The 13885-nt window shown below is 41.1% G+C and overlaps 1 protein-coding gene across 2 annotated transcripts in view; it reads left to right on the top strand.

Moving 5' to 3' along the window:
• TCEANC2 (transcription elongation factor A N-terminal and central domain containing 2) overlaps positions 1-13885 on the top strand; it is a 56303-nt gene that overhangs the window by 8003 nt on the left and 34415 nt on the right. For both annotated transcript variants that reach the window (XR_004440835.1, XM_033226288.1), the window contains exon 3: positions 2965-3106. Coding sequence is in view for 1 of the 2 variants with exons in the window: in XM_033226288.1 (XP_033082179.1) it covers positions 2965-3106 (142 nt within the window). In the remaining variant the exon portion in view is untranslated. The remainder of the gene's footprint in view (positions 1-2964; positions 3107-13885) is intronic.

The raw sequence follows: 13885 nt of genomic DNA, 5'->3' as shown, positions 1-13885 counted from the left end.
CCTGTAATCTCTGTACTTTCAGAGACTGAGGTGAGGGGATCAGTTGAGGCCAGGAGTTTGAGACCAGCCTGGGCACTGGGCAACAGAGTGAGACCCCATGTCTACAAAAAATACAAAAATTAGCCAAGCGTGGTGGTGCATGCCTGCAATCCCAGCTACTTGGGAGGCTGAAGCAGAAGAATTACTTGAACAGGTTGGGGGAGGAGGGGCAGAGGTTGCAGTGAGCCAAGGTTGTGCCATTGCACTCCAGCCTGGGTGACAGAACAAGACTTTGTCTCAAAAACAGCAACAACAACAACAACAATTAGCCAGGCATGGTGGCACGTACCTGTACTCCCAGCTACTTGGAAAGCTGGCAGGAGGATTGCTTGAGCCCAGGAGTCGAAGGCTACAGTGAGCTATGATTGTTACCACTGCACCCAGCCTGCGCAACAGAGCGAGACCCCATCTATAAAAAACAAAAAAAGGAAAAAGGAAAAAAATAGATTAAAGAAAACTGTTAAATAGAAGATATGAAAGAAGAAAAAAGAAGAGAAAATATGTTCAAATATATCAATAATCATAATAAATACAAATGGATTAAACATGCCTATTAAAAGATAAGAGTTTCTCAGATTGGAATAGGAGGCAGGGAACAAAATAAAGCAGCCACAGGTTATATAAAGTGTAATGACCCAGAAAAGTTGAAAGTAAAGAGATGAAGACAATATACAAAAAAATGTCATAGACAGGAGTTCATTGAAACAATGTTTATAACATGTAAAATATGGGGAAAGAAACTAAATACTTAATAGGGGAATAGTTTTAAACTTCTAAGACATTTGTATATAAAAATAATGGAATACTATTCAATACTAGTAAAATGGATCAACCAGGATTACATGTTTCAGTATGGATAAATCAATAAAATACATTGGTGAAAAAGACATGATATTTGCACTTTCTTCCTATTCAAAATTTCCCCTTACTTGGCTTTATTGATTTATTTTTCATACAGTTTAACACTAATACCATTTTATATGGTAACAGATCCTAGAAAAAGACTGTCTCCATTTTAACTAATGCCCCTGAAGACCGAGAACAAAGCAGTAGGTATCAAATGATATTTCCCAATGAGATTCTAGATCATCTATACAGAAGGCAATACCTGAAGACCGGTTTTGGGATCCTGAACCCATCACCCACCATAAGCTATAAAGTAGGTTGAAGTTAAAGGAAGAGGGGAGAGAGGATTCCTTTGGATGAAGCAAGAGTGCCATGGTATTTTTTCACTTGAAGGACTTGACTTTAGTTCCTGGGTTTGGTGGACAGAGATCAGACTATGCCTGGGAAAGTCTAAAGACAGAGAGTGGCTGACTGATGTCAAAAGGTGAAGTGGGTACATTGGGAGGGCTGTTACCCGCCAAATTCTTTAGGACAAAGATGTGGGCAAGTGTGGGAGAAAATGCTGGCTGGCCTGGAATTGAATGAAAATGGATGGGTCCACAGAGATACTTGGAAGGACAGTGGGATCCCTACAGGGAGAGCCTGTGGGAGGTGGGTTGCCAAAAACTAGGGAATCGAGAGGACTTGTGGGTGGCTGGCAGAAGGAGACAGTGCCCACAGTATGGGAACTGCAGGTGAGAGCTCAACAGTGGGAGCTTTCCAAGAAACTGCAAAAGTAACCTATACGAGAAAAAGAAAGTCAGCTTTCAACGTCTGCCAAGTCCAGGTAGTACTAAAACCTGATTAGCATAGTATCACTATGTTAAAGTAAGGCTTTTCCTTCCCCTTTCCTCTTTTCCTTTTCCTGGCTTTGAACCTGGAAGGGTCAGAAACCAAAGCAAACAAGCGGATTGGAGAGGAAGAGAAGCAAAGTTGGGGTGAGAGGGAAATCAAACATACCCTCCTCCCACCGTAGGCTTCTAGGCTAGAAGCAGACACCAGCCAAGGGAGAGAGATAAGACTTTTTTTTATTGCTTTTATCAAACTATCATATAGAAAATGCATATAGAAAAGTGCACAAATTATAAGTGTACATGAGGAATTTTCACAATAAACACACCAGCATCCAGATCAAGAAAGTATTACCAGAATCCCAGAATCCCCTTCAGTTCCCTCACTGTGCCCACCTCCCTCAGATAATAACAATCCAAGATGAGATTTTTTTGTGTGTGTAGTTATAAAAGCAAATTAAAAGTCTCCCACTTTACTTTTTGAAAAATTCTTAATGGAATAATTTCAACACTATAGAAAAGTTTGCAACACAGTATGAACAACTTTCCCATCTCCACCCAGATTCTTTAACTGTTAATTTTTTATACTTAATGGAAAGATGCATATCAGCTTTAAGATGGTACATAGTTTCTTCTAGGAAGGGAAGGAGGGGAATGAGTTGATGCAGTGTACAAAGAAACTTTATAATGTTTTATTATTTTATGTGAAATGGCAAAGTGTTCATTTTTTCCATTATAAATAGTGGGTTACTTGCTGTACCTTTCTATGTGTTTGAAGATTTAAACAATTACTGGAACAAGAGAGAGTTTTGAGTTTTATCCTCTAGGAAGTGGGGAACTACTGAAGTGTGCTTTTGATTGTTGAAATAAACTTGTCTGACTTCTCTGCTCATTGTTCTTGCCTATGAATTAAGACACTCTTAAGTGAGCTACAGAGTTGATTCACCTCAGCATTGTTTTTCTCTTCTCATCCTTATTGCCTCTCACTGCTAAGTGCCCAGTGGTGTCTGAGATGGTAAGATTAAAACTTGCACTGTTCCTAATAGATGCACCTCTCTTCCTGATTTGCAGTAAGCCGTACCTGCTTTTAAGCAATTACCCATCATTTGGGGCCATCAGATGCACTGTACTTTGGTTTAGGTCATAATCAATAATTCATATGTCAATAGGAGCCCCATTAGCTCAGGTGAAGGCAGATGTCTTTCTAATGCAAATTTTCCATTTTCCAAATGACTTTTCTTTTTCCCAGAGAGTTGTGGTTGTAGAAGACATAAAAAGATGGAAAACTATGCTGGAACTTCCTGATCAAACCAAAGAGAATCTCACTGAAGCCTTACAAGAATTAAAGAAGAAAATACCCTCCAGGGAAGTGTTAAAATCAACAAAGATAGGTATATTCCTTCTTAATTTTATTTTTTAAGAAAGCTTATATTTTGTCTCCCTTCTTTCCATCCTCTCTCCTTCAAAGATGAAGTTATCTCCCTTATCAATGCTTTCAATTCTCTGATAAAGGATTCTTGTTTAAAAAATTATCTGTTGGTTGCAGACCAGTACCTTGGTAATATATAAAAAAAAAAAAATCAGAAAAATGAAATGGAATGTACAAAATACAAGCCCCAGTTTTTAAAATTAGTTTCAACAGATATAGAATTACCCTTGTCAAATTACCATGAAAGTTTCTAAGTGCTTACATTTAATTTATGTACTTACTGGCATAACTGGCAATAACACATGGATAACATTTTGAGTGTGCTAGATGCTGGGTATGCAGAAATGGATAAGACATGATTTGTGACCTCAAGAAACTTAGGGTTTGGGCTGGGTGTGGTGGCTCATGCCTGTAATCCCAACACTTGGGGAGACCGAGGTGAGCAGATCACTTGAGATCAGGAGTTTGAGACCAGCCTGGACAACATGGCAAAACCCTGTCTCTACTGAAAATACAAAAATTAGCCAGACGTGGAGTCCATGCCTGTAATCTTAAGCTACGCAGGAGGCTGAGGCATGAGAATTGCTTGAACCTGGGAGGCAGAGGTTGCAGTGAGCCGAGATTATGCCACTGCACTCCAACCTGGGTGACTCAGACTCTGTCTCCAAAAAAAAAAAGAAAGTTAGGGTTTGGTAGCGGAGACAAGCATATAGACAAATGGGAACAGTGAAATATTGTAGGTTATAATAAAAACATGTAAATAGTGTTCTGAGTACTATTCTAATCTAAACAAGGTATATACTGGGGACTTCAGAAAAGGCTTCATAGAGGAGGTGACATTTCAGTTACATCTTGATGTTATAGCATTGGAGATACTTAAAAGGTAAGTTGGGGACCATGTAGAATTGCCATTTTAGTACAGTACACAACTGTGAATAATATGCAAGGGAGTGCCAACATGTGTTCCTCAAGCTGCTCCCAGCTCCCCAGGGAGTCCAGGACAGTCATTCCCAGCTGCTGTTCTTGCCCTCACTAGGGCAGCCATTGCCTTGTCTGCCTCCCCTTGACCTCTTGTTCATGAGAAGCAGGAGAGAGAGCAGCTTCAAAACTGGCACTAGCAGCTGGGAAGAGCTGTGCAAAATCCCCAGAGGGCCCCCCAAGAGTCTTAGAGTTGTACCCCTGTAATATAAACCAGAATCTGAGAAAATCAGATGCTTTAAGAATATAAAACCCTATTATTGTAGCCAAGGAGATTCTCCCATCTGCTGCTGGATTTTGTCTTTATAGGTTATAATCACTAGGGGGCAATAAGACCATTCATATGAGCAGATAAAGTATTTCCACCAGTAGAGGGTACTAGTGATTAATATTTTATGACATGTATATGTGTACATATGTATATGTATATAGTTAAGCACATTCCACAAATACTGTATATGATCATAACTTAAATAGGCTGGATTTGAAGATTATAATGAAAAAAATAATTTCTATTTGGTGTTTGAGTATAATTGTGAGTATGCTTTCAAGAATGGGTATTTCTGATGTTTGGAGATTTCAATTCAAGGATCATAATGAAACCACAACAGGGCTTGACTTAAGAAGACCTGGAAACCATCCAACTTTGAGTTTTGACTCTATCCCAAGCTTCCCCTAAACCTGAGGTTGTATGGAATATAGGAGTTTCTTGGTTTCTTTATAGTTACATCAGTTGCTATGCTGAAGATTTCATTTGGATCACTGCCTGAGAGTGTTTACATTTCTTCAACCTTTAGTCTTCCTGCCTGTTCCTATCCTGTGGGTTATAAGGGACAAATATTTACTGAGTACCTTTTCCGTGTTGGGAACTACATAGGCATAATAATGAAGGAGACAGACATTGTCCTGCCTTTTTGGAGCCTGAAGTCTAATAGAAACACAGTTTAACAAGACTTTATCATACAATGTGATGAGTGCTCTGGTGATGGGGAGAAGTTAGCAAAATGACTATATGTGTTAGGAGTAGGGCAGAAGGTGTTGAAGAAATGTGTCAGGCCAGGGTACATCACGTGAGCTGTATAGAAGGTGGAGGTGGGAGAGAACATGGTGCATTCCAGAAACTAAAAGTAGTTTGGTGTGTTAGAAATGTAATGTGCTTTAGAGAGCGTGGCAAGAAATGAGACTGGAGAGACATTCTGGACCAGATGGAGAAGGTTCTTTGTAAGCCATTCAGAACTGTTTGGTTTTGGCATATGTATTAGTTATCTATCACTGTGTAAAAATTACTCTAAAATTTAGCTGCTGAAGACAATATTTATTATTTCACACAATTTTTTTAAGTTGAGAATCCAGGAGCAGCTTATCTGGTTGGTTCTGGCACAGGGTCTCTTATGAGGTTGCAGTCAAGCTGCTGGCTGGGGTTGCAGTCATCTGAAGGCTTGACCAGGGCTTAAGGATCTGCTTCCAAAATGGCTCACAGGATTGCTGGCAGGAGGCCTCAGTTTCTCATCATGTGGGCCTCTCCTTGGAGCTGCTCGTGACATGGCAGCTGGCTTTCCCCAGAGCAAGTGATCCAGGAAAGAACAAGAAAGCAAGAGAACAACCAAGATGGAAGCCACAGTGTCTTTTATAACCTGATCTCAGAAGTGATATATCATCAGTTTTGTCATATGCTATTGGTCACACAGACCAACCCTGATACAGTTTGGAAGGCGACATAAGGGTATGAATACCATGAGGTGATAATCATTGAAACCTAACTTGTAGACTGGCTACCATAGCCTGTATATCTTTTCATTTATCTTAGATACATTATACTTCCTGGACCTGCAGATTCATGTTCATTGTTGAAAATTTACAGCCATTATCTTTTTTTTTTTTTTTTTTTTAAGACAGGGTCTTTCTGTGTCACCCAGGCTGGAGTGCAGTGGCACAATCACAGCTCACTGCAGCCTTGAACTCCCAGGCTCAGGTGATCCCCCCGCCTCAGCCCCCCAAGTAGCTAGGACTGCAGGTATGCACCACCACATGCAGCTAATGTTTGTACTTTTTGTAGAGATAGGGTCTCGCTAAGTTGCCCAGGGTGGTCTCAAACTCCTGGGCTCAAGTAGTCTTCTCACCTCAGCCTCCCAAAGTGCTGGGATTACATGTGTAAGCCACTATGCCTGGCAACAACCATTATTTCTTCAAAAGTTACTCTCTTTCATTATTTCTGTTCCCTCCTTCTGAGATTATATAATTAGAAGCATGTTAGGTCTTCTATTTTTCATACCTTTTAGTTTATCAATTTTTTATCTCTTTGTCTGACTTAGCATTCTGGGGTAATATCTTCAGATACATGTCTTCCAAGTCACTTCTTCTCTCTTCAACTGACTCTAATCTGCTATTTAGCCCATTTATTAAGGTCTTTATTTCAAAAACTGGTTTTTATTTTTACAAATTTGTTTTATCCCCAATTTTTTTTTTTTTTTTTTTTTTGAGACAGAATCTTACTCTGTTGCCAGGCTAGTGCAGTGGCGTGATCTCAGCTCACTGCAACCTCTGCCTCCTGGGTTCAAGTGATTCTCCTGCCTCAGCCTCCCTAGTAGCTGGGACTACAGACATGCGCCACCATACCCAGCTAATTTTTGTATTTTTAGTAGAGAAGGGGTTTCACCATGTTGGCCAGGATGATCTCGATCTCTTGATCTCATGATCTGCCCGCCTCAGTCTCCCAAAGTGCTGGGATTACAGGCATGAGCCACTGGCCTTGGCTTCCCAAAGTGCTGGGATTACAGGTGTGAGCCACTGCACCCAGCCCCAAAATGTTTTCTATAAATTTTTTTTGGTGCATTCTTGTGATTGTGCCTTTTATTTCTTAAACATTTAATATCTAGCTCTTCTGTATTCATCTGACTATTCTAATATTTATGGTTCTTGGGGATTTAAATCTGTTGTTTATTGTTTTTGCTGACTGATGGTACTTGCCTTCCCATGTGCTTGTTGATTTTTAATTGCAAACTCATTATTGTATTTCTATTTTTCTTTTAACTTTTTTTTTTTTTTGAGACAGGGTCTTACTCTGTCTCCCAAGCTGGAGTGCAGTGGTGCAATCATGGCTCACTGCAGCCTTGAACTCCTGGGTTCAAGGGATCCTCCTGCCTCAACCTTCCGAGTAGCTGGGACTACAGGTAGATGCCACCATGCCTGGATCATTTTTTAAATGTTTTATAGAGAAGGGGTCTCGCCCAGGCTAGTCTTGAACTCCTGTACCCAAGTGATCCTCCCGCCTTGGCCTCCCACCCAGAATGCTGGGATGACTGGCATGAGCCACTGTGCCCAGCCTGTATTTCTATCTGTAGAAATTCTATGGGTCTAAATTGAGAAGCTTCCCTCCAAAGGGGATTAACTTCTTTTGTTTCTGCCAACAGTCAGAGGCCATCTCTGACCTGGAATACTTTAGCACACCTCTTAAGGATCTCACCTCACTGTAAGAGTGCCGAGGATTAGCTCCCCTCATCACTGCTGGCCCAAAGCTAAGTATTTCAGCAGCATTGCTACTGATATCAGCCCTTAGGATAACCCCACCCCTCCCTGAGTGCACCTGCACCCTTCTAGCCTCTGCTAACTTTTTTGTTGGGGTTAGGTGGCTTTTATCCAGGATCTAGTAATACTGCAGTGAAAGAGTAGCTTTAGTCTGCCATAAAACTTGAGAGTTTGGTCTTTATCTTAAAGATAGTAGGATTATTACTGAAGAGTTTTGAATGGAGGAGTGACATATTCAGTTTAGAAAAATCTATCTGGTTGCCATGTGGGAAAAGTGTTGGACACAAGCAAACCTAGAGGCAGGAAGCTCAGTTAGGATGCTCCTAAAACATCTGCATAAGAAATGAGAGTGGCCTGGATGGAGTAGTAATCATGGAGATGAAGAAATTGTAGTTGGAGTCAAGAGACATACATGTAATAAATCCAAAGGACTTGTAGATTGATTGGATGTTGGGAATGAAGATGAAGCAGTGAAGGCTGAGGGCTAGGTTTCTGATATGGACAAGTAGGTGGATGGCAGTACCACTCATTAAGATAGGAAACAGCAGGTTTGGAGGTGGAGGGAATAATAAGTTCCATTTTAGACTTATTCTGTGGAACATCCCAAAAGAAATGTCCAACATAATGCTGGAAATACAAGAGTGAAGCTAAGGAAAGATTGTAACTATATACTGGGGAGTCATTATCAGCATAGAGCTGGGATATGGTGTGATAATAGTAGATAAGCTGCTGGACGCAGTGGTTCACGCCTGTAATCCCAGCACTTTGGGAAGCTGACGCAGGTGGATCACGAGGTCAGGAGATCGAGACCATCCTGGCTAACATGGTGAAACCCCGTCTCTACTAAAAATATAAAAAATTAGCCGGGCATGGTGGCGGGCGCCTGTAGTTCCAGCTACTCGGGAGGCTGAGGCAGGAGAATGGCATGAACCCGGGAGACGGAGCTTGCAGTGAGCCGAGATCACTCTACTGCACTCCAACCTGGGTGACAGAGCGAGACTCTGTCTCAAAAAAAGAAACAAAAAACAAAATAGTAGATAAGCTTGCCTAGGATGAGTATATAAATTAAGAAGACCCAAGAGCTGAGTTTAAAATCCAGAAGCACACCAGTATTGAAGGACTTACAGAAGAAACTGAGAAGGTACGACCAGAGAAACAGAAAGAAAACGAAAGAATGCTGTCATAGAATGCAAAGGAAAGAGTGTTTCTAGGAGGGGATTGTTTAGCTTTGTCCATTCTTGTCAAAGGGCCGAATAAGCTACATCTAAAAATTGTACATTAGATTTTGCAAAATGAAGTCATTAATGATCTTGTTTAGGACCATTTCAGAAGTAAGGTTAGGGGCAGAAGCTTGAGGAGTGAAGAAGATGTATGAAAATGAAACAAAATAGACAGCTCTTTCAAGAAGTTTGGTATTAAAAGAAAAGAGAAGTGACAATATCAGAAAGGGAATGTGGGATTGAAGAAAGTTCTGTTTTTTAAGATGGAAAAGGATCCTAACATGTTGAATGCTAATGGCAAAGATTCTGTAGAGTGAGAGAAGTTAATGTAGGAGAATAATAACAGGGTGAGCCCCTTAAATTGTTAAGATTGATAACCAAGATGAGGATTAGCAAGAGCCTTGGATCATCATTTGATCTGCATTTTATAGAATCTGTATTCATTCATTCATTCAATACATACTGAGCACCTTCCTTGTCCTATGCCTTATGCTGGGTGCTACAGAATAATGCATGGTTCATGTTTGTAAGGCGCCCACATTCTCTGGAAAAATAGGCATTCAGGTGTATAATAATGATTGACGTGAAAATGCTAAAATCAAGGGATGTACAAAGGTCTGTGGGAATACAGGGGAGACAGTGAATACTTCTGCCTAGGCAAGTGGAGAAGGATTTTTATAGAAGCGATGGGATTTTGCTAGGTCAAAATGAGATCTGGCTCATTGCAGGCAGAGACGTGAGTAAAGGAATGGAAGCTTGAAAATCCTGAAAACAACATGTTACAATGTAATGGCTAGAATGGGCAAGGGTGGATAGCACTTGGGCCTGATTATAAAGAAACTTAAAAGCTAGCCATTAGGGTATGGACTTTTCCCAGATGCCATTGTTTTCAAGTGTGGATTTCTTAGAACTCTGGTTCAGTGAGATGTTATTTGAAGAAAGTGTCCTGGGTTCAAATAAAGCTTGGAAAATGCCGCATTACTGTTTCCTCTCCCTTAGAGGTTTTCAGTATACTTTCTCATTTAATAGGCTAGATGAAATCCTACAATAAAGAAACCTGTTTGACCGGGCACGGTGGCTCACGCCTCTAATCCCAGCACTTTGGGAGACCGAGGCAAGTGGATCACTTGAGGTCAGGAGTTCGGGACCAGCCTGGCCAACATGGTGAAACTTCGTCTCTACTAAAAATATAAAAATTAGCTGAGTGTGGTGGTGCGTGCCTGTAGTCCTAGCTACTCAAGACGCTGAGGCAGGAGAACCCTGGAAGCTGAGGCAGGAGAACCCGAGAGGCAGAGGCAGGAGAACCCGGGAGGCAGAGGTTGCAGTAAGCTGAGATCATGCCACCGCACTCCAGCTTGGGCGACAGAGCTAGACCTTGTCTCAAAACAAAAACAAAAACAACAACAACAAAAACCATTTTATTTTATGAGTATTTTTTGTTTGTTTTTTTAACTTTCATTTTAGGTTTGGGGGTACATGTGAAGGTTTGTTATATAGGTAAACTCCTCGTGTCATGGGGGCTTGTTGTATATATTATTTTGTTACCCAGGTATTAAACCTAGTACCCAATAGTTACGTTTTCTGCTCATTACCCTTCTCCCACACTTCACCCTCAAGTAGACCTCAGTGCCTCAGTGTCTGTTCCTTTTTTTGTGTTCATGAGTTATCATTTAGCTCCCACTTATAAGTGAAACAGGCAGTATTTGGTTTTCTGTTCCTGCGTTAAGTTTGTTAAGGATAATGGTCTTCAGCTCCATCCATGTTCCTATAAAGGATATGATCTTGTGCTTTTTTATGCCTACATAGTATTCCATGGTGTATCTGTACCACATTTTCTTTATCCAGTCTGTCATTGATGGTCATTTCAATTCATTCCATGTCTTTGCTATTGTGAATAGCACTGCAGTGAAGGTGGGTATCTTCTTAGCAGTCTATGAGCTTTAGAAACAGCTGTTACTGGAACCATTTAATATTAACTATAGGATGACATGATGAGCGTTTTCTGGTGACCAAGGGAAAAATGCATAGGAAAAGGGTGTCAATAGAGAAAGATCAGGTAGAAATCAGGATATCAGATAGGGGATCATTCAGGTATTCATTCATGTGCCAGGCAGTGTTCTGGATACATGCGATCAAAACAAGACGAAAGTCTCTACCCTTGTGAAGCTTAGTGAGGAGACATGCAATAAAGAAGAAACATAAGGCCGGGCGCGGTGGCTCAAGCCTATATTCCCAGCACTTTGGGAGGCCGAGACGGGTGGATCACGAGGTCAGGAGATCGAGACCATCCTGGCTAACACGGTGAAACCCCGTCTCTACTAAAAATACAAAACAACTAGCCGGGCGAGGTGGCGGCGCCTGTAGTCCCAGCTACTCGGGAGGCTGAGGCAGGAGAATGGCGTGAACCCGGGAGGCGGAGCTTGCAGTGAGCTGAGATCCGGCCACTGCACTCCAGCCTGGGCGACAGAGCGAGACTCCGTCTCAAAAAAAAAAAAAAAAGAAAAAGAAAAAGAAGAAACATAATAAACAAATTGTGTAGTTATGTTAGAAGATGAAAAGTGCTGTGCAAGAGAAAAAGTCAACAAGTTAGGGGGGATGGGGAATGTGGATGGTGTGGGTGGGAGTAGGCCTCATTGAGAGATGACATTTGAGCAGAAACTTGAAGGAGGTGAGGAAGTGAGCCATGAGGATGAGGTATGGCTGTAAACGTTGAGGTGAGACACGATGAAGGCTTGGAGGACTGAGAATGGAGAAATGAAATAGCTCCTTAGAGAAACCTTATCAGGGAGAACGGGCTGGATTTAGCAGGAATTGACCATGGAGGTGAGGGAAAATGGGAATGCCCCGATGATGCCTTTTGCTATGTTGCCACCCTTATCCTCTCCACTGGCTCGCTCTTGCTGCTTTCAGACAAGCACAAATCTTCCCCTTTAATTGTCTTTGCCACCTTTTCCAAACACCTTATTTCCCTTCTTTTTATAACCAGATTCCTTTGAAAATGTTGGCTACTCGCAACTCCCATTTCTGGCCTGCCCAATCCTTTGGGAAAAGCGTTCCAAGCTGGCTTCTCGCACAACCACTATTCTCTCAGGACACAAGTAATTTCATTCTATCCAAATCCAGTGGTCTTGTCTGAGTTCTCATCTTCCCATACTGTGAATTTGAGACCATTGATACTCCCTTTTTGTTGACATAAATGACACTGAACCGGTTGCCAGTTCTGTATCTATTTTTAAACCGTTTGTTACCTTCATAGCTCTTATCTCAGTTTGTAATCGCCTATTTAATTATTTACTTCTTTATTTTTTTATTTGCTAGACAGTAACTCTGTGCCAGCAGAAGTTACATTTTATTTACCAGTGTATTTCAAGCATTAGTGGCAGACAGCAGGAGCTCAGGATATAGCTCAAATGAGTGAAAATGACAAAGTTGAACAAGTTTTCTCTATAGCTCTTCTTGCCTTCTGTGTCCTTGTTTCTTTCCTTTCTGTGTTTCTTCAATCCTTGTTCTCTCTCCCCTAACAGGGTGCTTTTCCATAAAGCTCAGCCCTTAGTCTTTTGCTGCTTTTTTAGAGCATTTCGCCGGAGAGCTTGTCCATGTCTCCAGCTTAACTGAGGCCTTAATTCAGATACCTCTTGGATATGCATCTCCTATTCTGATCCATTTTTGAATCTTAGATTTTTAGAAAGGTTTTTCCAATTTACATTCCTACCATTTTCTTAAATCTTACAAATTTAAGAGGTAAAAATAGCATCTTGTTTTCATGTGCCGCATAGAATGAATTGTTTTCCATACATTTTTTTGGCACTTTTTCTTTTTTTTGTAAACTGTTCGCGTTCTTTGTACATTTACTGCTGAGATCTTATAATTTTTCTTATATATTTCCATGAGCTTTGTAAATGTCAGTGTCGTAACTGTTTAAATCCATTTACCTACTTCAGTTTATAAACAGGGAAACTGAGACCCAGAGAGATGAAGTGACTTATCCAGGGCCACCTTATGAGTTAGCACCAGAGAGGTAATGAGACCCCAGGTCTCCTGGGGCAGTGTTCCTTCCTGGTTAGCAGACTGCCATTGTGCCCTGGACCCCAGCCATATGTCCCTTTATTTTATTGGACTGGCTGTATGGATTCTGCCATCTGCTTGAATTTAACTCTTTTAAATCAGAATTTAGTGCCTTTTCTTGTATACCTCAAATGGGAGTTTTCTCTCAGTATTTTCATTTGAGTCAGTGTCCCTAGAGTTTTGTTCTCACATAAACCCATTAAGTGGAAATGTCCACCAGGTGGTTGGAGATGTGGGATTCAAGCTCAGATGCAAAATTTAGACTGGAAATACTTATTAGGAAGTCATCTGCCAGGAAGTGTTTGCTTACAATCACCTTAGTAGATGAATTCTCTAAGTAAAGGGCAAGATGAAGGGGCTGAAGGACTGAACCTGGGAGAAAATCTATGCTGGGGAAGTGGGAGGAAGAAGAGGAGCCAGATAAAGAGACTAAGGAAGTGTGGTTAGACAGGAAGAGAGCCAGGGCAGTACATGGATATGGAGACCAAAGACTGTTCTTAGAGGCAGGGGAAATGAGTGGCCTCAGTGTCCTCAAGTGGTCTGGGAAGTTGAGGGCCATCTAGCAAAAAGCCTTTGGAGCTGGCAGTGATAAGGCCTCTGTGAGTGGATACCTTTATTATCAGGGAAACCAAAGAGCATGGGGTATTGAGTAAATAGCTGATCAGGCAGTGGAGTTAGGCCTTGTCCTCTTAAGCTGGTGAGCAGGCATGCTCCATTTTTGCAATACTGTATATATGAATATTCTGGGAAAAGTTGTGTCAATCATATCTGATTTCAGAGATGCTGTATTTTTGTTTATGATTGTTTAACAACAACAACAAAACCCCTCTTCTTACAAAGTACTTTCACATCTGTGACCTTGTTTGATCTATATAACAGCTCTGGAAAGTAAGTGTAATTTTTTTCCATTTTACAAATGGAAAAACTGAGGCTTGGAGAGTTTAAAGTAACTT

Source organism: Trachypithecus francoisi, unplaced genomic scaffold, assembly GCF_009764315.1.
Source record: "Trachypithecus francoisi isolate TF-2019V2 unplaced genomic scaffold, Tfra_2.0 Lachesis_group12, whole genome shotgun sequence".
Taxonomy (NCBI): Eukaryota; Metazoa; Chordata; class Mammalia; order Primates; family Cercopithecidae; genus Trachypithecus; species Trachypithecus francoisi.
The sequence above is the reverse complement of the archived record's forward strand: the minus strand, read 5'-3'. Positions and strand labels throughout refer to the sequence as shown.